Source organism: Cucurbita moschata, unplaced genomic scaffold, assembly GCF_002738365.1.
Source record: "Cucurbita moschata cultivar Rifu unplaced genomic scaffold, Cmos_1.0 Cmo_Scf00007, whole genome shotgun sequence".
Taxonomy (NCBI): Eukaryota; Viridiplantae; Streptophyta; class Magnoliopsida; order Cucurbitales; family Cucurbitaceae; genus Cucurbita; species Cucurbita moschata.
In genome coordinates, this window is record NW_019268523.1 from 457,988 (window position 1) to 481,113 (window position 23,126).

Sequence of the window (23,126 nt, forward strand, 5' to 3'; positions counted from 1 at the left end):
TGGGCCGTTGACGTCAATATTAATGTGCAGTTGACGTCAATATTAATGGGCCGTTTACGTCAATATTAATGGTCCATTGACGTCAATATTAATGTGCCATATGACTTGGGCTCAGTTCCAAATGTAGCAGATTGTTGGGCCGTAAGAATTGGGCTCAGTTCCGAAAGTAGCAGATTGTTGGGCTGGACATGGCGCTTAGTCCAGAAAATCCAGTTGGGCCGTCTGACTTGGGCTCAGTTTCAAATGTAGCAGCTTGTTGGGCCACACATAGCGCTGAGTCCAGAAGATGCATTTGGGCCGTGATGACGTGGGCTTAGTTCCAAATGTAGCAGCTTGTTGGGCCGAACATAGCGCTGAGTCCAGAAGATGTAGTTGGGCCGTTATGACTTGGGCAGTCACTTCTTCCGCCGATCTGGTATTCACCGTTCGGATTCTGACTTTACAAGAAAGAAAGGACTGATCGAGAAATAGAAGCTTCATCTCAATTTCTTCTCTAAAAGATACTCCTCCTGCAGCTGCTACAGCCACTGTTCGACTTCTGCTACGAGCTTCCATTACGGCTCCGAGAAGACAGAAAGATCGTTTTTTTTGGTAGAAATAGGAAGAAAAAGGGAGAAAGAGCGGGAAATCCTAAAAATAGGATATTTCTCCCAAATATTCTTCTCAAAACTAAAACCCTTCATCAAGCGAGAAGAGACTCCTCCGAGAGGTGACGACGGTGAACTGCCTAGCGACTGAACTGTGAGTGCATCGACGACAGTTTGACTTCTCTTCATTGTCATGGAATTTGTAAGTTGCTTCTCAATATCTGCGATATTAGTTCAGAGCTTTCATACATGTGAATTCATGGAAAGTAAACAAACTTCGTTTAGTTTTTTTATTTGTATTATTTTTTCGTTTCAGACTTGTTTAAGCAGAGGTGGATGTTTCTATTTCCCACCATGTCATATGTTCGAGGTCTGTGGGTTTCGAATCCAATTTGACTGCCCTATGGACTTTTCAGCTCTCCCTATCTTCTCCCCTGTTCCTCTTGATTTTTATGTTATTTCAGACGAAGAATTATCAACTCATCCGGGCAATGGTTCTTTCAATTTGGAAAATGTATCTGAGGAAAAAATTGAAAAGCCACTTGATGTGGGTTCTTTGATAAAAGCAGAGCCTTGGTACAAAATCATTAACAACTTGCGCCTCTGGAACCCCTCTTTCACTGATATTGTTTTGATTTCTAGTCCAATGGGCATGTTAGGACTTCCCTTTCTGACCCGAGAGAAGGATTTCTCTGCAAAGGTAGATGATAGCATTTTATTTGCACTTGATGCTGTGTAAATTAGGTCACTATAAGTTTCACAGTTACGGAGAAAACTTGATTTTTCATTGGCTTGCCGTAGATATATGCGACGGAAGCAACAGCAAGACTTGGAAAAATGATGATGGATGACCTTATTGCAATGCATATGGAATTCAAACAGTTTTATGGATCTGAAGATGATGCCACCCCGCAGTGGATGAAGCAAGAAGAGCTAGAGCTGCTCCATCATGCGCTAAAAGAAGTGGCATTTGGGCAGGATGAAGCAGATCTTGGCGGTTGGATGCCCATGTACTGGTAAATTAGTTATTTAGCTTGACTGATTTCTTTCAATTGGAATTAATTTTTGGAAATTTTTGAACGTTTTGTTCGTTTCTCTTTACATGATGTAAATTACTGCTCTCTTTCTCTCTTGCTAACCATTAGGTTTTGGTTTCTCTCTTGTTAATCGAGTATTGTTTTCCTCTCGTTGCTTCTGCTGTGGGAATATTTGTGGGAGTCGTTTCAGAGTTGTGTAAGCACCAATGGCATGTAATGGAATGAAGATGCCTTGGATATTGTTTTCTTTTGCTTTCCTAACTATAGTTTTGGTCTTATGAAACTTGTGTTTTCTCCTCTCTCTCAACTTGGGTTTTGATCATATGTATGTTGCTTTTCAACGTATTTCAGAAGTTAATTACCAAAGACACTGAAGTAAGGAAGTTGCAATGTTTCAAAACAGCTAGTATCAATGCATTTGTGCTCTCACTCATTGTTCATAAAAGTGCTTGTATGTAATAAATGAACTTTTTCTCAGTGCAGCTGACGTTAAGGATTGCATGAAGAAGGTTGAAACTGTTAGATATGGGGAAGAAGCGTGCTATAACGGTGCACTAGTTATAAAGGCACTCAGCTCTGGTCTTGAAATTGGCGCTTGTAACTGGACCATTAATGGCCCAAAGAGAAACATTGCATATATTTCAAGTTCCATCTTTTCTTCCTCCAATGCAATGAATTTTGATTACCTTGCCCTTCAGGAGGAGACAATTATTTATTCTGATTTCTCATCTGTGGAATCTATGAATGACATATTGAACGATACAAGTGGCCCACTTACAGACAACTTAACGGCGCTCAGGTATCTTATGCTCCAACTTCGAAATTGTATCTTGCACTACAAATCTAGTCTTCCTAGACATCAATATTTTTTTCCCCACTTTTTTGAATAATTCATCAAATATTTCCCTGAGGATATATTTTTTTGTGTTGTACTTATTAGTAGTAATGAGGAAACTCTGGCAAATTTATTGAGTGATCCTGCTGAGAGCGTGGGGGAATCAGAAAAACTGTCTTTTATCTGTTCATGTGCTGTCCAATCTGTTGAATCTGGAGGTTCAGTCCTTATTCCTATCAATCGACTTGGTGTAACCCTGCAACTTCTAGAGCAGATATCAGCTTCACTAGATTATTCAAATCTGAAGGTTAGTAAACTCTTTCTGAAGAAATTAAGTAGTCCCACCTATCTTGTTATTCTTTTAGAAACCCATCAATAGCTGATATCCTATGCTAGCTGATTGGGCAAATTTTGAGTAATTGACATGTAAGAGCCTAGAGGACAATGGGGGCATATATCATCAGAGTATGAAGCTTAGTTTATATATTTGTTGGTTGCTTTCTTTATACGCAATATGCAATTAAATTGTGTAGGTTCCTATATATTTGATTTCTTCTGTAGCTGAGGAGTTGTTGGCATTTGCCAATGTTATACCAGAATGGTTATCCAAGCAAAGACAACAAAAGGTTTGAATTTGTTTGTTTAGTGGTTTCGATCTACTTGGAGCGTTTAGTCGAATTAGATCGATATAAAGCGTTTAGTTCAACTTGATCGATATAATATTGCTCTCACACAATTGGTTGGTGTTGCAGTTATTTTCTGGAGAGCCAATGTTTGCATTTGTCGATCTCCTTAAAGAGAAAAGGCTTCACGTCTTTCCTGCAGTTCATTCACCCAACTTATTGTATGATTTAGTCTAAGCTTTCTTCTCACCTACATACACAAGCACAGCAATCTATAAATTTGGTGCTAATGACATGTTCTTTCAACTTCTCAATTTTTTGAATTTTCATTTAGATTTTTAAGAACCGAAGTATTTAAGATGTGAATACTTGGGAATGTTGAACTCTATGAAGTCTTTTCTTATCCTACCAGTTTTCAGAATTAGAGATCCAAGGTGGTCGGATATGAACTGGTTTATTCTGTGGAGTGAATAACTATTTGCAAACCACTATTTGCAAACCTTGTACAAAAAAGTTTTATGTTTATTAAATAATTGTTGACACCTTAGACACGAAATTGAACGAAATATTTTGGTTTTGAACCATGATCAACTTTGAGAATTTGACTCTGTGTGTAGAATAAACTGGCAAGAACCATGTGTTGTATTTTGTCCTCACTGGAGCTTACGACTTGGTCCGGTGGTCCATTTGCTTCGACGTTGGTGTGGGGATCCCAGCTCGTTACTTGTTCTAGAGGTGCTTATATTCACTTAATATTTCTTTTTACTTTCCAAGAGTACATATCTTCAGTGGCTTTGATGTTAATAGGAACATATAATATGCAGAAGGGACTTGATGCTGAGCTTGCTCTCTTACCGTTTAGGCCAATGAGTATGAAGGTCCTTCAATGTGCATTCCTATCTGGTATAAAGTATGGTTCATGTTTCTCCTCGTTTTCTCTCCTATCCATTATTCTTGTGCACATACAGATGGGATTGCTTTTTTTGCTTCAATATGCTTGGTCTCCCACTTCGAACTTTCCCCCTCCCCCCGCGCCTCCTCAGTAAAAGAAATCCGATACCATCTTCTAAAATCAATATTTCTGCCTGAAGATAAGATTAAAGTTCACTTGTGTAAAATAGACTAAAAAGACTTGGAGCTCTCAAACAATTGTTTGTGGGATTCCAGTAGGGTTGAGACCTTCTAATAGGACTTGGCATGAAGTGAGACCAAAACTAATATCTTCTCTTGGTTTTTCTTCAAGGTTTTGAACTTGTGGAATTCTTGAGTTATATTGGTTAGTTTGCTTATTTTGTGTGCTTGTATATCCTATTTGAAGGTTGGACAAGGTACGACCGTTGCTGAAGGTGTTGCAGCCAAAAGTTGTTATGGTAGTATTGTCATTTACTCATTATCTCCCATTATTCTTTTTGAGTTTATATATTTTCTGGACCTACATTTGCGTCCCCCTGTGTTTTACTTGATGCAGCTTCCTGAGAATTTGAGCCGGCTGATCAATACAAATACAGAATCATTCACCGTCTTTTCGTACTCTGAAGGCGAAACCTTACGTGTACCAAACTTGAAAGACAGTTTAGAATTAGAGATTGCCCCGGACTTGGCTATGAGTTTCTGTTGGCGGAAGTTGCAGCAAGGAAATATAGACATCGCAAGGTTGAAAGGAGAGCTCTCATTAAACTGTGGGAAATTCAAGTTGTTAGCTGAAAATGCGCACGTAGCCACAGATCAGAGGCCACTAATACACTGGGGTCAGCCAGATCTGAAAAAGCTTCTGAATGTGTTATCAAAAATGGGTATTGAGGGATCTCTGCAGCAATCCGATGCCGAGTCGAGCAACGTTGGTGTAATACGCATACACGATCCAACTGAGGCTGTGATAGAAATCCAAGAATCAAGGACTATAATTAGTGTTGCTGATAAGAAATTATCTGCTCGAATTTTCGACGCAGTAGATAGCGTCTTGGATGGAGTTTAGTAAGGACTCGGCCATTCTTAGCAAATGTTACCTTGCATTGGACGGGCATGGCAGTAAGAGATGAAGTTTGAACTGCAATGGCATGGCGAAGTTTTGTGTAAAAGATCCATTTATATGGCTGTGAATACAACCAAGGGGAACAAATTATTCTAGAAATGTTCATTAGAGCTTAGGATTGTATATGGCTGTGATTGATGAAACTGCAGATACCTGAATTTTGTAGCTGTGTAGATTGAACAGGAAGAATATATGTTAAGAGAAGAACTCAATGAGGTGATGAAAAAAATCAAAAGACCTTGCTGTCGTGGGGTATGCTAGATGAAGGAATTATATTCATCCAACCTTATTGTGTTTTGGATTATAAATTTATTCTAAGATGATGGACCCAATAGAATATTTGAGAATTTTATTACCTTAAAAGTCTTGTAAAAGTTGTCAGACTTGTTTTAAATAAATTGGTTGAACGAAAAATAAATAAATGAGATGTATGCATGTGCAACTTATTGCAAGTAATAAATATTTTTTTTATTCAATTAATAAAAAATAATAATTTGAAACTACTCGATCTAAGTTAATCTGTTTAGATTCAATTTAAGTCACCTTACATTTCAATATAATTTACATAATTAAAATATGTATAAAAAGTAATTAACCTGAGATGCATCGTCCACTAACTTTTCAAAAAGTATATTTTCTTTTAAAAACTTTTTATATAATTATAATTACCATTGTATTCTACGTACCGGTAATTCCGGTGGAGAATATTCATAATTAAGAATCACTTGTACGTAATTATTAATATTCTAATATTTTCTTGAGTATAAATTGACAATGTAGCAATTTTTAATAGAAAAATAATAACTAAAATAATTCTTTTTTTATTGAAAGACAAAATAAATAGTTATAAAAAAAATATGCCCCGAAGTTCTTTAGAAGCGCCAACTTGAAAGGCAATATTAATCACATTATTACTAGAAAATGATGATGGAGACAAGAACGTGACAAGAAAACAAAGCTAAAAATCCACATTAACGGTACATACAGACATACGTACATACATATATGTATGTATGTATCATCTTGGTTCATAAGACATGCATGGCTCAGAGTCGGGACCTCCAGAAGTGGATGAAAATGGATTGAACATTGAGCTTAAAGAAAAAATTGAAGTCGTTTTAGGATCAAAATAGAGTCATAAATTTGAGTTGGGAAAGAAAAATGTAAAAACGATATTATGGTATACACAGAAACAGGAAATGTGGCGATGTTGCAGAGTTGGAGATTTAAAGATGTTACAGTTTATGTACTTTTTTTTTGTTTGTTTGTTGGTTTGGTTGGTTGCATTAATGAGCGATGATTCCATCCAAGTTTGTGGTTGGTTGCTTGGTGACCCATAATGCTCTCGCTACTGCCTTCTTTATTGCATATTTTATTACCTATTTAGAGTGCCAACTCCCATCCTTCAAGCTAGCTGATACAGTCAAACACATAACTAAGAAATGAGATTCTTAATTAAACAATGATATTATTGTTATTATTATTGAAGGATATGGATATATACCTACTATTCCAGTATTTGGTTCCTTAAATTCTACTTTTAACAGCTTTATTTGATGCTTTTTAAGTTTATTATTATAATTCACAATTTTCAAAATGTTTAAACACAATGTCCCTATCATGGGGTTGGAGAGGGAAGGCATTGATTAGGAGGAGTTTTAGTTTGGTAAGCAAAAGAAAAGAAAAGAAAAGAAAACAAAACAAAAAGGTGGGTTTAGGGTTTGATTGGGTAAGAGTTTAGGGGACTTAGAAATGGTACCTCAAATTTCAATAAAAATCCTCTGGAAGAAAAGGAGCCAAAGTGAGGGCGGCTTTGACGTCTAGTTTCCATGCAAATCCACCGCGGTCCAATCTCCAGGCGTCACAGGGCACCACTTTGGAGTCCTTCTCCATTTCGGTGTCTCTTTTGAACTGCAGCTTTATTTGGCAGCTAAACACTCGGCTGGTCATACCCAGTTTTGGGTTTGATATCAACCACACCGCTACTTCTGCTGCTCCTCCTGACTCACTCCCGCTTCTCGTTTCCTCTTGCCTTTCCCTTTCCCTTTTTTGCCTTACCATCCTCTTGAATGCCTTGTTCAACCACTCCACTCTATTCATCCCGTTCGATATGAACCCCGGACACGTGTCCTCTTCTAGATTCTTTATCCTCTCCTCGTCCGTGCACCCTATCTCTCCCTCCTCCACTTCCAGATCCATGCATGCCTCCCTCACGCATTCCACCGTTACCCACAACTCCAACGCTCCACGTTTCGGATCTGATACCAATACTACGTCGTTTTCCATCCTCCCAACTTCCCTTTTCTTCTCCGACCACTCAGATCTGCCGCCACCGCCAACCAACTCTATATGTCGCTCCGGTAGCAGTTGCAGTGTCGTCGTCGTCGGCGCCGTACGATCCACGAACTCGCCGTTTTTGTTACCGTCGGTACTGCCGGTGGTGTTCCTCGTAGTTTTCTTCTTCCTATTATATCTCCTAACCCTAACGTACTTCCTCTTCGTCCGTGGTTTGGAAATCGAGGAGTTCTTACTGTCTACTGACGATGTACCAAGGGAAACAGAGGGTCCGACGACAGGCTTAGGCGCAATCGGGCGGAATCTCATCATTATCGGATGGATAATCGTCTTACCACAAGATCCAAGCATGGGGCGCGCCGCTGCTCCACCACCATCCATAACGAAGAAACAAAAACAAAAGAAGAAAGAAAAAATAAGCGGAGTTAAGGCATCGCGTTTTGGAGTGTGACAGAGAGAGCCATGTTGTTGATGATGATAATAGGGATAGGAGGAGAAAAACCAGAGAAAAGCAAAAGAAAGCACAGTAGTAAGGGTGAGAGAATTCAAGGGAAAAAAGAAAAAAGGACACGTGGCTGTATGGCTACGAAACAGAAACAGTGACGCGACGTTAATTGGTTGAATATGTTTTCTTATAGAGGTGGGACCCAGCAGGAGAAAGATGCAAATCTGGTAGCAAATTGGGTTCTGTTTGGGGAAGTGGGGACCACCGAGAACCAATAGGAATTGAGGGAGTGTCAAGCACTGCCGAAAGGTAGGGCACACGTGGCTGGCCTTGGGGGAAGCGTAATGTTCCGTGAAGCGTGAAGTGGGAAGCTCCCTTTTTTTATATATTTATTTTTAGTTGGTAGGTTCCAGAGAGCCAACACGTGGTTGTTCGGTATTAGACAGAATTCGTAGCCGATCGCACTCCTCCGAGCGTGTGAGATACGGGAGATGAGATATTTGAGGGTGGGAGCGCGTACGGTGAGACGCGCGTGGAGAGGGAGTTGGGAGATGGGGACGCGTGGAGGGTGGGATTTGGGGGAGGATCTAGGAAAAGATTTAGGAGGAGTTTGGGGGGGTTGGACAAAAAATGGAGCGATGGGATTGGTCCTTCACGCACACCCATGTGCCGCTTATTGCTATTCAATCCTTGCCACTTTATTCCTTCCCTAAATCCATCTTTTCAACCCTGAGCCAATTAACCATTTAGACATCAAATTAATTAACCCAAATATCAACCTCAAATCGAATTAACCATATTTCTTTTAAATTTAAATCAAATTATCAAATTTTTAATACTCGTTCCCAATAATATATATACATATACATATACATATACATATAAGAAATATTTTCATAAAAGTTAATCTAATGTTGTAAGTCACTGTAACAAGAGGGACACGTTGAGCTCATGAATAATTCCATTTATTGGGCCCGATTGCGAAAGAAGAGCATCACTTTACATTTCCTTTTTCCTTTTATTTCAAATGAACACTTTATATGCAATAATTTTCTCTATCTCTTTCAATAAATTTCTTCTCCTCAATGGTCTCCTAAATTGATATTAAAGAACAATGATATACCTAATTTACTATTAAAAAGCATGTTATATAAATACTAATATATTATGGTGATCTTACTGATAATAATTTGTCCATAGGTAAGTGGCAATGACATGGACGAGGATGAACATGTTTGGCGGTGGCAATGAGCCACAGGCTTTCTCGAGGGAGACTAGAGAAGAATGTTGTCTTTGACAGAGTAACTGAACATCCAGTAGCCGATGAGGGCGACGACAAAGTAGGCACCAATGACACCTCTCCACATGGGGCCTTTTGGATGGCTTATCGGGAATGGAAGGGATTGTGGTCTGAATCTCCAGCACCACGTTGTGGCCTGTGTATGCCAAAGCGTGTACAGTGCCACCACTCACGACACTACCAGCCTCGTCACGCCAGGCCCCACACCAGTGAAGCCATGGCGGACGGGAGGATGAGCACGCCAGCTCCCACCGTGGGCGTCACGTTGTGGAAAGGGGAGTGCCACCATTTTACATTCCTTGACGGATGTGATTACAAGCCAGTCAACTATCGCCAGGGTCCCACTCCTATGTATGGAGCAAGATTTCATCACTACATAAATGACGACTTTATATTATAAAGCATTGTTATGAGTTTAATAATGGAAGCACCTATTGCAAAGGCAAACAAACTCACAAACGACTAGAGATCAGTCGCTTTCAGAAAAGATTGAGCAAGTTACAAGCCATTTCAGTAAGTTACTTGAAGTTGACTCTCTCTCTTAGCTATTGAAATCATATAATCCAACCACTGTGTTATACTTATATATCAGACAGTTTGGCACTTGCTACTCGGTTTAATCCTCTTCTTCTACGTTAAGTCCTGACAGCGATGTCGCTCGTCTCCCGTCTTGTTCTCGTCTACGTTACCGAAACCACTGGAAGCTTGTAACTCTGGCTCTGCTGCTGCTTGCTAACTGTGGTCTTCCCAATTAGGCTTCCTGCACCAAAACAGAAATACTGGCTCCTCAACTTCCTATCCACTGAGCCTTGTTTCTTGAGATTCGGTGTTTGGTTGTCAATGGCTTGGTTTGAACAAGATGGGCCTGCACCATCACTGTCAAAACAAATGCCCTTCAGTTTATCTACTGACCCCGGTGAAGAAAGTGATGATTTCGAAAATGAGCTAGACCGGGATCGATGGGGAATGACTATGTGTGGCATGCCTTGAGCCACTCCGCGCATTAGACCAGTAGCATGCTTCTTCTTAGCAGACGGGCTGGATTGATTGCTCCTAACTGAAAGTGTTCGTTTGTTGTTGGGAAGAGCCAATGGCTTTGAAAACCTTTGCCTTAAAGGGGGTGGAGCTTCATCTGAACTGCTGTATTTCTTCTGTGATTCTTCAATGGAGCCCTCATCCATTTGCTTCTTTGACGTCTCACTTTTCTTCTTGTCTTTGATTCGAGGCCAATGGAAGACACTTTTCAATCGATGTGCTGCAGAGTTTACAGAACCAGATTTCTTAATAGTTGATGAAGTGTTGGGATTCTCATTTGTTGAATCGTATGGACTAAACTCAACTGAGGAAGAGCTCATTCCTGCACTGCCATGATCCGGTATGATATCCGACACATTCTCAATGCCTGTATACAACAATATTTCATTGTCCGAGACTCGAAAAGAGGTCCCAGGACTGCTTCCAATTTCCTGCATCTTCAACCGTGAAGCTATGGCCTTTCTCATTTTATAGTCATGACAACCAAACATTCCTCCAGCTGAAATCAGCTGCCTTATTAATATGTCGGCTGATGCAGAATGTGTATTTTGTTTAAGATAATCAAGCGGCGTCATGCTATCCATGTCTCGAACGTTCAAGTCAATGGACCGAGCAGTCATCAAAAGTTGTACGAGATCAGAGTGAACATTCCCAATGGCAGCCATGTGAAGAGCAGTCCTTCCATCGTTGTTTCTGGCATTGATAATGGCATCCATGTTATGAACTTTGCCACAAATCACATTCTTCAAAAGATCAATTTGTCGGTCAAGTCGACGAAAAGCAGGAGTTTGGAAGCCAGAAATGGCTTTATGCAAAAAAGTTTCACCAGCTTTGTTTCTTAGAGAGATGGATGAGGGAGATGCTGCAATAAGAGCCTCAACTGCAGCCAATTGGCCCCTGCAAGCAGCAATATGCAAGGCTGTGTTTCCCTGATGATCTATGGATTTGATGATAGGGAATGTTTGGACAAGATATTTAACCACCTGCAATAGTCAACAATGTTTCAGTTCTCACATACAGTAGCCAAACAATTCCGTTAATGTCGGGGAAGAATTTTGTAAGAGAGACTTTGTAGCGTGAGATATACTTTGTAAACTCTTTGGTTACAGTGATTGACTACCATCCATAGATGTAGGGGGATTTCTTCTCTCCAAACCATGTAAATCTTTGTATCTTTTTGTTTAATTTCTATTTATGCGTGTGTGAGTACAATCGATCTTCCTCCTCCTTCTGCTACAACAATTGGGTATCAGAATTTTTTTGTTGTTGCATTTGGGCACAACATCAACTTCTTCTTTTCATTCACTCCTAAAAGTTCTAACTTAACATACAAATCCCGGGCAATTTTATACTTATAATTTGCTAAAGATTCTCAACACGTATCAGATTACCATGGAGGTCTAGCATGAACAATGATTAAGAAAGTAAGAAAAAGACAGCCATTATAATATAGATTACCTCGACTTGTCCTCTTCCAGCGGCTGCATGTAAAATTGTAGATCCTTGGGCATCTCTGCAAGCCAACACGTCGGAGCAATCCGCAAGAAGGTCCTTCAAAATCTTTAAGTTACCTCCTCTGGCAGCGGCATGAACACCTCTGTTCATCATTTCCCATTTATAAACGGCTGGAATCTCTCCGATATGCTCCTCCAAAATCCCATCTCTCCCGGTCGAGAATCTCGGGGAGACTGCAAAATCATATAGAATCCGAAATACTTCATTGTTCTTACTCCGGGCGGCGGCGTAGAGGATATCAGTGACCCCATATTCTCCTTCTCCGAAAACAAGTAAAGGGTTTCTCTGGAGCAGTTCTTGAACGAACCCCAAATCGCCTGCGGAAGCGGCGGTGTAAATCAACCACCCGCCGTAGCCGGCCCGGATTAGGGAGTTTTTCCCCTTCTTCGATTCGGACTCCAGTAAGAGTTTTCGAGAGACCTCAGAGCGGCATTTTGCGACGTCGTGATACTGTTCTTCGTCGTCCCAAACGGTCTCGAGGCGACGAATCCGGCGGAGAGATGTAAGTTTGATGAGGTGGTTGCTGTCTAACCGAAGGAGCTCCCGGACCAAATCATAATGACCATTGGCAGCCGCCCAATCGATCGGAGAAGCGTACCACCACTGGTCGCCGGTGCTCTCCCACCGGAGAGGGAAATACGTCGGAGGCATTAATAAGTAAATAAATAGCAGAAAGTGGCACAAAAAAGCCACAGATTGAAATCCCTTTTGAATGTAAACAAAAAAAATTGGGAGTTTTGAGAGAGACCCTGGATTAAATTAGCACAAAAAAGGGAATTGAGAAGGAGAAAGACGAAACTGTTGGGCAGTGGAAGGGTTGGAAAAAGGTTGAAGACGAGAGTTTTGGCGGGAAATCAAAGAAGATGACAGAGGGAGAAAGGGTGTGGAGCAGCCATTATTGGGAACAGAAAAAGCTCTGAATTCAGGAAAAAGGAATCAGGCCTTGTTTTTTTCCTTGGAAGAAAAAAGCTGTGAACAAAGGTCGTAACGGTGAGAGAGATGGAAGCAAAACCAAATACTGGCAACTCCAATAACTATGGCGTTTCAATGTCGTAAAATAACGCTGAATTTTAAATTGAAAATGAACGGCCACACATTATAAATCTTAAAAAATTAACGGATATAAAATATTAACTCAATTTACTCCCTAATAATTTATAGAAAGAAAATAAAGATAAAAAGTAAAAGCATAATTATAGGAATATTCTCATAAAATATAATACATATGGAATTTGTAAATAATTTGTAAATAAAATATAAGTTTTATTTTAAAAAATGTAAGAGACATAACCGTACCATTGACATTAGTAGCGATGTTGGTAGATGCAATGATGGAAGAAACAAGCTGAATCAGTGGGGGAGAGAATGAGAAAAGCCTTTTTTCTTTTTCTTTTTTTAATATTTTTTGTGAAAATAAAAATAAAATAAAAGAAATGGAAGTAATGAGTAATAATAATGGAAAAGCAAATCAAAGCCAACGATGGATATTTGTGATTTGATTCATATTTGGTTGTTTCCTTGGTTTCATGACAATATTTTTAAAAATTTTCTATTTCTCAGTTTGCAAAATTATTCTTAATACTTTAATAATACATACTTAAAACTATTCCATTTCAAGTACACCATTTTAAGAAATAATAAGGTTTTTATTTTTTTAAATAATTTTTACCTAATGAAAGAAAAAAACAGTGATGTGTCAAAATCAAATATGAGAGACTATAAAAGTAGGACCACTTTTGTTTGAGTGCATAAAAGATGTCTTTAAAATCATAACTAGGACAAGGTGATCTATAAATTTCAGACTCTATTTTATCAATATTTTTTTATTATTTACAATAGTTGCGGATTTATTATTTAATATTAATTATAATATTAGTAGTTTAAAGGAAATGATGTGATTAGATGTATGTGTGAGAGAGAGAGGAAAATAAAGAGGAAGATTTGGTGTTGATTGGGGGAAGGGAATGGGGGGGTGGCCAAAGCCAAGGCGAAAGCAAAAGAGAGAGAGAGGCATGTGAGTAAGCAGCTTTTAACTTTAAAACCACTCACTTCTTTGTGTCAATCAACCTGCCTTCTTAGCTTCCTTTTAACACCAATAATGCACCACCACATCTCACCTCTCTTTTTCTTTGCTTTTAGGGCAGCTTCACATGGGCGTGTCAAACAAAAATGTGTGCATAAATGGATCTCTATGGTATATACCACACTTTACACTTTCACATATCGGATTGAAAATTTTACCCCACCATCGGGTTCATAACACTTATGTAAGTGTAACAATGACCCACTTCATAACCATTTTGGTACCATTGTCTTCTGGTGGGTTCAAATAATTGATGGTGAAATTTAGTGATGTTTCTTTCTTTCTAACCATTTTGGTACCATTGTCTTCTGGTGGGTTCAAATAATTGATGGTGAAATTTAGTGATGTTTCTTTCTTTCTATCTTCTTGTAGTCAAACTGGTGGGGAACAATGGAAGCTACAGAAAGACGCCAAGAAACATCAAGTCAAATCCAACGATAAAAGATTAGAAAATATCCGAATCATAACAAAGTAAAGCAGAATCATATGCAAGTGAAGCTCCAAGTCCAATAGAAAGAGTGTGAAGGAAGAATGGCCGATGACTTCGCCACACCACACAGCAGCTTCGGGTATGTGCTGTTTTTGCAAATAATGAATCATTTTTTTGGTGCCTACTTTCTACTTCCAACAATGGAATAACTTTCTTTTCATATTCAATGAAAGCAAGAAAAGAGAAAACTTTCCCATTGCAAATTGTTCTTCCAATACACATGCATCCTTTTTTCTCCTTTTATATACTTCTATTGGCTAAATATAACTCAATTAGAACTTTAAAATAAATTGATAGTTGTAATTTTTAGTTTGAGCATCGAAGTTACGAACATCACGTATGTGACAATGGTAGATTCTCTTTTCTTGGGCTCGTCATATGTGAGTTTCAATTTTTAGTCTGTAAACTGAAATGAGTTGAAAACCCGGAAAATAAGGAAAGGTAATTTTCTTTAAAAAATTCCATACTCGCATAAAGGATCAAGTTTCAAAATAAGGGCTATTTGTAGAGCATAATGGCGCACAATTAAGAATGGATAAACCCAATAAAAAAAGTGCCAACTTATCATTTGAAAGGAAAAAACAGGATTCCAAATCCGTCCCTCAAAAAGAAATTGGGAGGCCACAAACACAAGGTTCCAACAAAATTTTCATCATAATCCCTAATCCTCCGGTTATTCAAACTCCACGCTAAAATTAAAAATCCCTGCTCTGAACCTCAGGGCCTAATAGTGGAGAAAATCCACAGATCCAAACACTCCCCACCTTCATAATCTTAGAGAACGCATTTATTGAACAGAGCTAATGTGACGAATCAGGTCGATCACACGTGAACTGCATAGGTGTAGAAGAAAAAAACAAATTTAATGTCTTATTCCGCAGTTGCATAAAAGCAATGCATACAAGAATCAGATAATTTCCTACCTGTATCCCCACTCGTTGTCATACCAAGTGACGAGCTTCACGAAGTTGTCGTTCAAAGCAATGCCAGCCTTGGCATCAAAAATGCTAGACCTGTGACAGTAACAATAGCAAATGATATATACGAAATTCACATCTTGTGTAATAACCGTAGAATAATGCATTGTTTACACCACTGACCTGCTGTCACCAACAAAGTCGGTTGAAACAACATCATCTTCTGTGTACCCAAGAATTCCCTTCAGCTTGCCCTCTGATTCTTCCCTGATAAGCAAACAAGAAATTCGACTTAGCATGAAGGAGAAATTCTCATTCGTAGGAATCAAGTTCATTATGAAATTCCAACATTCGTTGGTTCTTACTTGATGGCAGCCTTAATATCTTCGTAAGTGGCCTTCTTTTCAAGCCTAACAGTGAGGTCAACAACAGAGACGTCAACAGTGGGAACACGGAAAGCCATTCCTGTCAACTTTCCATTTAGAGCAGGCAGAACTTTACCAACGGCCTACGCATGAGTAAAAGCAATGATCTTAGTCAAATTATTTAATAAATGAAACATCCAATTTTGGAATCAGTGTATAAGCAAGCTAAATTTGTTACTAGAACAAGTGAATGGATTAGAGGATATGACAAGGACATGCGTAAATCCTGAAAAACTACCTTAGCTGCACCAGTGCTGCTGGGAATGATGTTGAAGGAAGCGGCTCTTCCACCTCTCCAGTCCTTCATTGATGGTCCATCAACAGTCTTTTGGGTTGCTGCATAAGTAAAACGGTAAGCAATTGCAGAACTTACTGCACATTTAGTAAGGATGTTTGGAGGAGGATAGTACATACCAGTGATGGAATGGACAGTCGTCATGAGACCCTCAAGAATACCAAATCTATCATTGATAACCTGATGCATAAAGCTAGGTTAACTTCTGAAAAAGTCAATTTATAATTTCTTCAAAATGAATTAAGCACCAATTATCTAAAACGATTAAACTACCTTCGCCAATGGAGCAAGACAGTTGGTAGTACAACTAGCATTGGAAACAATGTTGAGATCTGCCTTGTACTCCTTCTCATTCACACCAACAACAAACATCGGGGCATCCTTGCTTGGTGCGGAGATGATAACCTTCTTTGCACCACCCTGAAAACTTATCCGAGAATCTAGTTAGTGGAAATAACCAGATATACTTTGTTGATGAGAAGCATAAACCTAAACAAGGATTTATTCTCACTACTAAATATGTCTTAAAGACATCAGAAATCACCAAGGTATTATGTATAATAAAAAAAATTGTTATATCATTTCGAAGATAAAAGAGTCTAACACCATGCAGTGGTTTTGAACCAAATACATTGCTAACCCATTGAAATATGATAGTAAATTAAAAAGGAAAACCCATTGAAATTTTACAAAGAAGGTTTATTCCGAAAACAATCCTAAAGTATTGTATTAATTACTCCAGCTAAAGGGCTATTCCTAGTGAAAATAATAATAACAAATCTTGAAAGTACGTAAGTCTACATCTACCAACATTAGAGGTAACATTAAAATAACATAGATAATCATGAATATGCGTATTAACTATACTCAACAAACCTTCAAATGAGCAGCAGCCTTGTCCTTATCAGTGAAAACTCCAGTGGATTCAACTACATATTCAGCTCCAGCCTCTCCCCATGGGATCTCATCCGGGTTCCTAATGAATAAAAATGCTTAATTGTCAGATAGTTAGAAAAATCAAATGCTTAACTGTCCGATCGCTAAAAAATCGAAGTAGAAGAAGAAAGATCACAAAAATACCTAATACCAAAAACGGTGACTGCTTTTTCCCCGAAGAGAAGAGTCTTACTGTCCTTGACCTTGATATCGTGGTGCTTCCACTGGCCGTGTACACTATCATACTTGAACATGTAGGTCTGCAAATGACAGGGAGCCAAATAAAGATCCAACACAAATAGACGAGAACAGAAACATAAGAATCTAGCTCCAGTCCTTGGACAAGTATTAAAATTCGGAGGACGAGGTTTGGATTCAAAGACTGAAACTATCTTTAAAGAAGATAAGAACTATATACTCGTGTGTTACGGAAATGGCTGGCTACAGAAGACCGAGTTACTTCGGATCTAGATCAGAACAACATACACGTACAAATCTAGGAGTAAATCCGTAAGCTTACCATGTAATCAGTGGTGATGAAGGGATCATTAACAGCAACAAGTTCGATATCATCACTCTGCAGGGCCACTCTAGCAACAAGGCGACCGATCCTTCCAAATCCTTGATCATAACCAAAATGCAGAAGACATAAGATGGAGATCCAGAAAACTCAAGATCGAAAACGAAAAAACATACAAAAAAAAAAAAGAGAAAGAAACGAATACCATTAATCCCGATCTTAATCTTGGCCATGTTTATGAATGGGTAATTAAATAGATCGGAGAGAAAGTAATGGCAGTGTACGGTAATGAGGCTGAAATGAGGAATATATAGGAAGCTGCGAGTGGTAACCTAGGTTGAAAAATGAAGGCGGATTTGTCGATGAAAATGGGAAACTGGTCCACAAATAGAGCTATAGATTCGGATATTCCCATATTCCTCTCCAATAGAAATGAATATGATTGGTTAATCAAGTTGATTTCGTCCGAGGGCCTTTTGTAACTTTGTTTTTTCATGCCCTTAATTTAGATAAATGTTGTTTTGTTACGCATCATTACTACAACTAAATTGAAATATAAAACTTGGGATGTCATCATAATCTATCATAATCTACCGGTTACGTTTTAGAGACCTTGACTAGAAGTAAGATATGCATTTTAGGTCTAGATATGCATTTTAGAGACTTTGACTAGAAGCAAGATATGAATTGAATGACTTGGACTTGGTGCAATGGCAAGTTGATTAAGCATGCACTCAATACATATATATGTGTGGGCAAACAAACTTGAATTATACACCAGTTGTGTTCGGTTGGCGAAGACGAACTTCGCCTAATTTCACAGAATGTGTTTAGAATTCACATAGAGTGTTTAGAATTTATATAAAAAGGTTATTTATATGAAAAGCTTGTTGTTTAGAATTTATATAGAACTTATTTATAGAACAGAAGAAGAAGAGGCAGTTTGTGTTTCTCACTACACCTTTTATAAAACAGAAGAAGAGGAAGTTCAAACTCCTTTCAACCAAACACAATTTTCGGCACACAGTAGCGGTCTTCACATCTTCACCCACTGACAACAGAGGCAAGGGATGGAGGAAGACCGGGATAGTGTTTAGGCGGGTTGGCGGTGCAACGCCTAAAGAGGCCGTCCGAGAAGGGATGCTCACTCCAACGGGTGATTACGGTTACAGTAAGTACTCCTTTAAGTACTCCTCATCGACCTGATGTCAGAGCTGATGTTAGACCTGATGTTAGTGCTTGGGCAGGGATGACAGTAATAACTCATAGACAACTTTACATTTTTCAGGCGCTAAAAGAATCTGCTCCTGGTTGCAAGAAGAGATAAATCTTGAAATAGTCGGAACAATTGAGCTGGATTGGTCTTTGAAATTGGTACAGATGACCATATATTTAAAGAAAACAGTATGAATCATTCCATCCTTCTGATTAATCGTTGCAAAAATCTCACCGTCCTGGATCTAAAATTGTACCAAAAACTGATATTACTAGAGATGGATGCTGATTAATAGAATAATCCTGCGATTCTGAAGTTACCATTTGTAGCACATGCATTTCAGCTTCCTTAGGACTGTTGAGTTTAACAGTATTTGCTATATCTTGAAGTGAGAGGGTCAAGTACGTTTGCGTCAATCTCTGAATGTTGCGTCATCTCTGAATGTTGCGTCAATCTCGGACTCGCAAGCCCTGGAAAATTCTGGACTAAAGGAGACATTAGTGAAGGATACGTAATCTAAGACAATATGTGATTCTGTAGCCCTGGCAGCCAGTGCCTCACGGATAAGAGCGGAGACATCCATCAAGTTAGCCACAAGCTCATGAGAGGTGAATTTGGAGACCACAGCATCCAGATCCTTATGGTTAATAGAAGGGAGAGTTTGATGATTATGTGGGAGGTAAGGGATATCAGGATGAAAGAGAACACGCACCGTCAAAGTCACCTCTTGACGATCCTTAGTATAGGAAACAAAACTGAAAGTGTAAGGTCGAACACGAATATTGAATATAGAGGGCTTTTGAAGCCATGGAATGCAGAAATGAGTTCCTTCACCGACGATGGTGTTGTCTGTACGACCTCCAAATGGATGGAAGATGACTGCTCGTTCACCCATGCGGACGGTGTACATAGAGGCATTGACAACCGAGGATACCACGCCGACACCAACAGCAAAGCCAGCAACCTTGGTAAGCAGGTGAGTCGTTCTTGAGAAGAAGCTATTCATCATTCTTGAGAAGGGTTTTGAAGAAGAACCGAGTATACCACGCCGACGCCAACAGCAAAGCCAGCAACCTTGGTAAGCAGGTGAGTCGTTCTTGAGAAGAAGCTATTCATCATTCTTGAGAAGAAGGGTTTTGAAGAAGGGTCTTGAGAACATAAGAAGTGGCCCGACACTCGGCCGCCTTGCCCAAACGGCCTAGCTTAAGCAGCCCAACCCACGGGCGCCCATCTTAAGCAGCCCAACCAAACGGGAGGCCCAGCTTAAGCAGCGCAACCCACGGGCGGCACATCTTAAGCAGCCCAACCCACGGGCCTCCCAGCTTAAGCAGCCCAGCCCACGGGCGGCCCAAATCTTCCCCTTCAATTCCAAATCGCAATATAGTCTTCTGTTTCGTTACAACTTCCCATCCAAATCCCTTGCGAACTTCGATTTACTAAACCCTAATAAAAGAATGATTAGCCGCCTTTTTTGGTTGAAGAGAGCTGTTACCACCGTTGGTGTTGGTCTCGTGTCAGTTCTTAGTGCCTCCGTGTACACTGTACGTGAAGGTGAACGAGCTGTAATCTTTGATCGGTTTCAAGGTCGAATAAACGAAAAGACTGTCGGGGAAGGAAAACACTTTTTGCTTCCATGGGTTCAGCAAGCTTTCATTGTAGACATCACTACACGACCTCAGGAACTCACTTTCCAATGTCGAACAAAACACTTCCAGCCAGTTACCGTCACCGTAAGGACTCTTTCTCGCCCAGATATCACTCAGCTGTCATCAATGGTCAGTAGTTTGGGTAACAATCATGCTGATGAGGTAATGTTAAATTATTAGTTTATTATTTTCAATGTTCTGATTTGCTAACACCAATTATTACCCTCATTTTCTTTCCATTACATAAAAACAGTAATTATATGAATCAAACCAAGATTAGTTCGATACCTTTAGATTTTGTTCTCTACATTTTTAACAGGTAATCAAATCAATCTTACTTGAGGTTCTGAATTATGTCATCTCTAAATCCACTGCGGAAAATTTTTCGATCGACCTGCCAGTGATCTCTTCTTCAATCCGCGAGATCCTGTCAAAACGAGCCAAACAATTTGGCGTTGTTCTGGAAGACTTTTGTATCACATCCTTCAAATTCAGCAGGGAATTTTCTGACTCTGTGGAGCGAAAGCAAGTTGCCTTCCAAGATTATGAGACTGCTAAGATCTGGACGCTTATAGCCGAACAACAAGTCAAGATTGGACTTATTTGGGCAGATGCTGAGGCCAAGCGAAGCAATCATCAAAATGGTGGTCGGGGACAATTCTAGATAGAAAAATTAGTTTGTTCTCGCAGGTGGACAATTCTAGATAGAAAAATTAGTTTGTTCTCGCACGTGTAACGTTGTCATCTTGACACTCTCAAGATCTTTTATTTTTATCTTAGAAGTCTATTCAACTTCTTATATCAATATGGATACTTGGCAAGTCGGCATCCTTTAGGAATGCATTATAATATTGATGTAGGGGCAAAACTCCATGAAATTACATAACATCAAATGTAGGGGCAAAACTCCATGAAATTACATAACATCAAGAGCCCAAGTTCGGAGTATGGATTGCAAGAAGAGACGAAAAATAATGAAGCAAACATTTATTTAAGGATAAAAAATGATTGAATTTAACTCACCCTGATCGAATACTAATCTTCTCGTCATCTCTACCACAGCAAAGACTTCAGTTCGATACAAAATCCTCATTGTCACCGTAACCTATAACTTCATCATGTTATCGAACCCTTTATGTTTTTGTTTGCATTTCTTGATTTTATGAACTAGCTACGTCATGTTCTTATGTCAATTAAGACTAATCCTTAGAAAATTGACGTCTCACACAACTTCTAAAAAACAAAATCAACTCACACAACTTCTAAAAAACAAAATCAATTTAGACACATTTTTTATTTTGGCACTTCCGTTCAGCTCTAAGTTTTTGGTTTCATGTTTCACACTCATATTTTATTCGGTCAAAATAGAAGAAGAAACAAAAAAGAATAGAAGTCGAAATTCTTAAAAAAAAACAAAAACTCAAATTAAAAATGAACCCAAAAACAAAAACCCAGATAAAAAAAAAAAAAAAATTCAGAATGCCATTGATATGCATAAGCTATCCATCAAACTAGTTCTTCTAAATCACAGGATATTATACATCTTCAAACTTGGGCATGTTTTGATGCTTTGATGCAAACTTACTAACAGCAACCTTAAAGGCCTCATCCCAAACAGTAGCAGCTCGGATATTTTCTTCTTCTTTAGCTTCTCTCAACAATAGCATTTTTTGGCGTTGCTGCGCAACCTGCTCGGACTCGCAAGCCCTGGAAAATTCTGGACTAAAGGAGACATTAGTGAAGGATACGTAATCTAAGACAATATGTGATTCTGTAGCCCTGGCAGCCAGTGCCTCACGGATAAGAGCGGAGACATCCATCAAGTTAGCCACAAGCTCATGAGAGGTGAATTTGGAGACCACAGCATCCAGATCCTTATGGTTAATAGAAGGGAGAGTTTGATGATTATGTGGGAGGTAAGGGATATCAGGATGAAAGAGAACACGCACCGTCAAAGTCACCTCTTGACGATCCTTAGTATAGGAAACAAAACTGAAAGTGTAAGGTCGAACACGAATATTGAATATAGAGGGCTTTTGAAGCCATGGAATGCAGAAATGAGTTCCTTCACCGACGATGGTGTTGTCTGTACGACCTCCAAATGGATGGAAGATGACTGCTCGTTCACCCATGCGGACGGTGTACATAGAGGCATTGACAACCGAGGATACCACGCCGACACCAACAGCAAAGCCAGCAACCTTGGTAAGCAGGTGAGTCGTTCTTGAGAAGAAGCTATTCATCATTCTTGAGAAGGGTTTTGAAGAAGAACCGAGTATACCACGCCGACGCCAACAGCAAAGCCAGCAACCTTGGTAAGCAGGTGAGTCGTTCTTGAGAAGAAGCTATTCATCATTCTTGAGAAGAAGGGTTTTGAAGAAGGGTCTTGAGAACATAAGAAGTGGCCCGACACTCGGCCGCCTTGCCCAAACGGCCTAGCTTAAGCAGCCCAACCCACGGGCGCCCAGCTTAAGCAGCCCAACCAAACGGGAGGCCCAGCTTAAGCAGCGCAACCCACGGGCGGCATATCTTAAGCAGCCCAACCCACGGGCCTCCCAGCTTAAGCAGCCCAGCCCACGGCCGCCTTGCCCAAACGGCCTAGCTTAAGCAGCCCAACCCACGGGCCTCCCAGCTGAAGCAGCCCAACCAAACGGGAGGCCCAGCTTAAGCAGCCCAACCCACGGGCCTCCCAGCTTAACCAGCCCAGCCCACGGGAGGCCCATAGGTGCAGCTCACAGACTTCCCTATCAAATAAATAAGCAAATTTACTTGAAATCATTATTTTCTTCTCTTTTAGAATAACCGGATAAATTGTCCATATATATATATATAGTATATATAGTTTTATATATAGTTTTATATATAGTTTTATATATAGTTTTATATATAGTTTT

At 39.5% G+C, this 23,126-nt stretch overlaps 7 protein-coding genes across 13 annotated transcripts; 2 read left to right on the forward strand and 5 right to left on the reverse strand.

Annotated features, from left to right (window-relative positions):
* The first annotated feature begins 437 nt into the window (after nt 1-437).
* On the forward strand, nt 438-5,469 carry LOC111444811 (integrator complex subunit 9). 4 transcript variants are annotated; one of them, XM_023082871.1, is made up of 11 exons: nt 438-789; nt 904-1,287; nt 1,389-1,603; nt 2,103-2,423; nt 2,565-2,766; nt 2,993-3,085; nt 3,212-3,303; nt 3,700-3,817; nt 3,907-3,992; nt 4,401-4,452; nt 4,551-5,469. In XM_023082871.1, exons 1-11 carry the CDS (start codon nt 781-783, stop codon nt 5,055-5,057), a joined length of 2,079 nt encoding a protein of 692 aa, XP_022938639.1. In that variant the 5' UTR covers nt 438-780; the 3' UTR covers nt 5,058-5,469. The 4 variants fall into 4 exon arrangements, with proteins under 4 accessions (XP_022938639.1, XP_022938640.1, XP_022938641.1 ...); XM_023082872.1 differs by having other exon boundaries at nt 2,568-2,766; XM_023082873.1 differs by lacking the exon at nt 3,212-3,303 and having other exon boundaries at nt 3,890-3,992.
* Nucleotides 5,470-6,073: 604 nt separating this feature from the next.
* Nucleotides 6,074-8,040, reverse strand: LOC111444824. Of its 2 annotated transcripts, none has more exons than XM_023082898.1 (2): nt 6,874-8,040; nt 6,074-6,208 (listed from the first exon to the last, which is right to left on the reverse strand). In XM_023082898.1, the coding sequence occupies exon 1, from the start codon at nt 7,788-7,790 to the stop codon at nt 6,882-6,884; it is 909 nt and encodes a 302-aa protein (XP_022938666.1). In that variant the 5' UTR covers nt 7,791-8,040; the 3' UTR covers nt 6,074-6,208; nt 6,874-6,881. The 2 variants fall into 2 exon arrangements, with proteins under 2 accessions (XP_022938666.1, XP_022938665.1); XM_023082897.1 differs by lacking the exon at nt 6,074-6,208 and adding an exon at nt 6,279-6,528 and having other exon boundaries at nt 6,874-8,038.
* Nucleotides 8,041-9,527: 1,487 nt separating this feature from the next.
* LOC111444813 (serine/threonine-protein phosphatase 6 regulatory ankyrin repeat subunit C-like) lies at nt 9,528-12,764 on the reverse strand. The gene is made up of 2 exons (XM_023082875.1): nt 11,648-12,764; nt 9,528-11,172 (listed from the first exon to the last, which is right to left on the reverse strand). Exons 1-2 carry the CDS (start codon nt 12,353-12,355, stop codon nt 9,835-9,837), a joined length of 2,046 nt encoding a protein of 681 aa, XP_022938643.1. The 5' UTR covers nt 12,356-12,764; the 3' UTR covers nt 9,528-9,834.
* Nucleotides 12,765-14,813: 2,049 nt separating this feature from the next.
* On the reverse strand, nt 14,814-17,734 carry LOC111444823 (glyceraldehyde-3-phosphate dehydrogenase 2, cytosolic). Its single transcript, XM_023082896.1, has 11 exons — nt 17,576-17,734; nt 17,371-17,471; nt 16,995-17,110; nt 16,791-16,890; nt 16,188-16,334; nt 16,034-16,094; nt 15,858-15,955; nt 15,560-15,702; nt 15,378-15,461; nt 15,201-15,290; nt 14,814-15,110 (listed from the first exon to the last, which is right to left on the reverse strand). The coding sequence occupies exons 1-11, from the start codon at nt 17,601-17,603 to the stop codon at nt 15,065-15,067; spliced, it is 1,014 nt and encodes a 337-aa protein (XP_022938664.1). The 5' UTR covers nt 17,604-17,734; the 3' UTR covers nt 14,814-15,064.
* A 586-nt stretch (nt 17,735-18,320) lies between these two features.
* Nucleotides 18,321-19,746, reverse strand: LOC111444832 (prohibitin-4, mitochondrial-like). 3 transcript variants are annotated; one of them, XM_023082910.1, is made up of 3 exons: nt 19,661-19,746; nt 18,907-19,550; nt 18,326-18,830 (listed from the first exon to the last, which is right to left on the reverse strand). In XM_023082910.1, exons 1-2 carry the CDS (start codon nt 19,703-19,705, stop codon nt 18,999-19,001), a joined length of 597 nt encoding a protein of 198 aa, XP_022938678.1. In that variant the 5' UTR covers nt 19,706-19,746; the 3' UTR covers nt 18,326-18,830; nt 18,907-18,998. The 3 variants fall into 3 exon arrangements, with proteins under 3 accessions (XP_022938679.1, XP_022938680.1, XP_022938678.1); XM_023082911.1 differs by lacking the exon at nt 19,661-19,746 and having other exon boundaries at nt 18,321-18,857; nt 18,907-19,654; XM_023082912.1 differs by lacking the exon at nt 19,661-19,746 and having other exon boundaries at nt 18,322-18,848; nt 18,907-19,654.
* Nucleotides 19,747-19,809: 63 nt separating this feature from the next.
* On the forward strand, nt 19,810-21,037 carry LOC111444829 (prohibitin-1, mitochondrial-like). The gene is made up of 2 exons (XM_023082906.1): nt 19,810-20,394; nt 20,552-21,037. The coding sequence occupies exons 1-2, from the start codon at nt 20,041-20,043 to the stop codon at nt 20,894-20,896; spliced, it is 699 nt and encodes a 232-aa protein (XP_022938674.1). The 5' UTR covers nt 19,810-20,040; the 3' UTR covers nt 20,897-21,037.
* A 653-nt stretch (nt 21,038-21,690) lies between these two features.
* LOC111444828 (prohibitin-4, mitochondrial-like) lies at nt 21,691-22,629 on the reverse strand. Its single transcript, XM_023082905.1, has 2 exons — nt 22,544-22,629; nt 21,691-22,433 (listed from the first exon to the last, which is right to left on the reverse strand). Exons 1-2 carry the CDS (start codon nt 22,586-22,588, stop codon nt 21,768-21,770), a joined length of 711 nt encoding a protein of 236 aa, XP_022938673.1. The 5' UTR covers nt 22,589-22,629; the 3' UTR covers nt 21,691-21,767.
* Between the last annotated feature and the right edge of the window lie 497 nt (nt 22,630-23,126).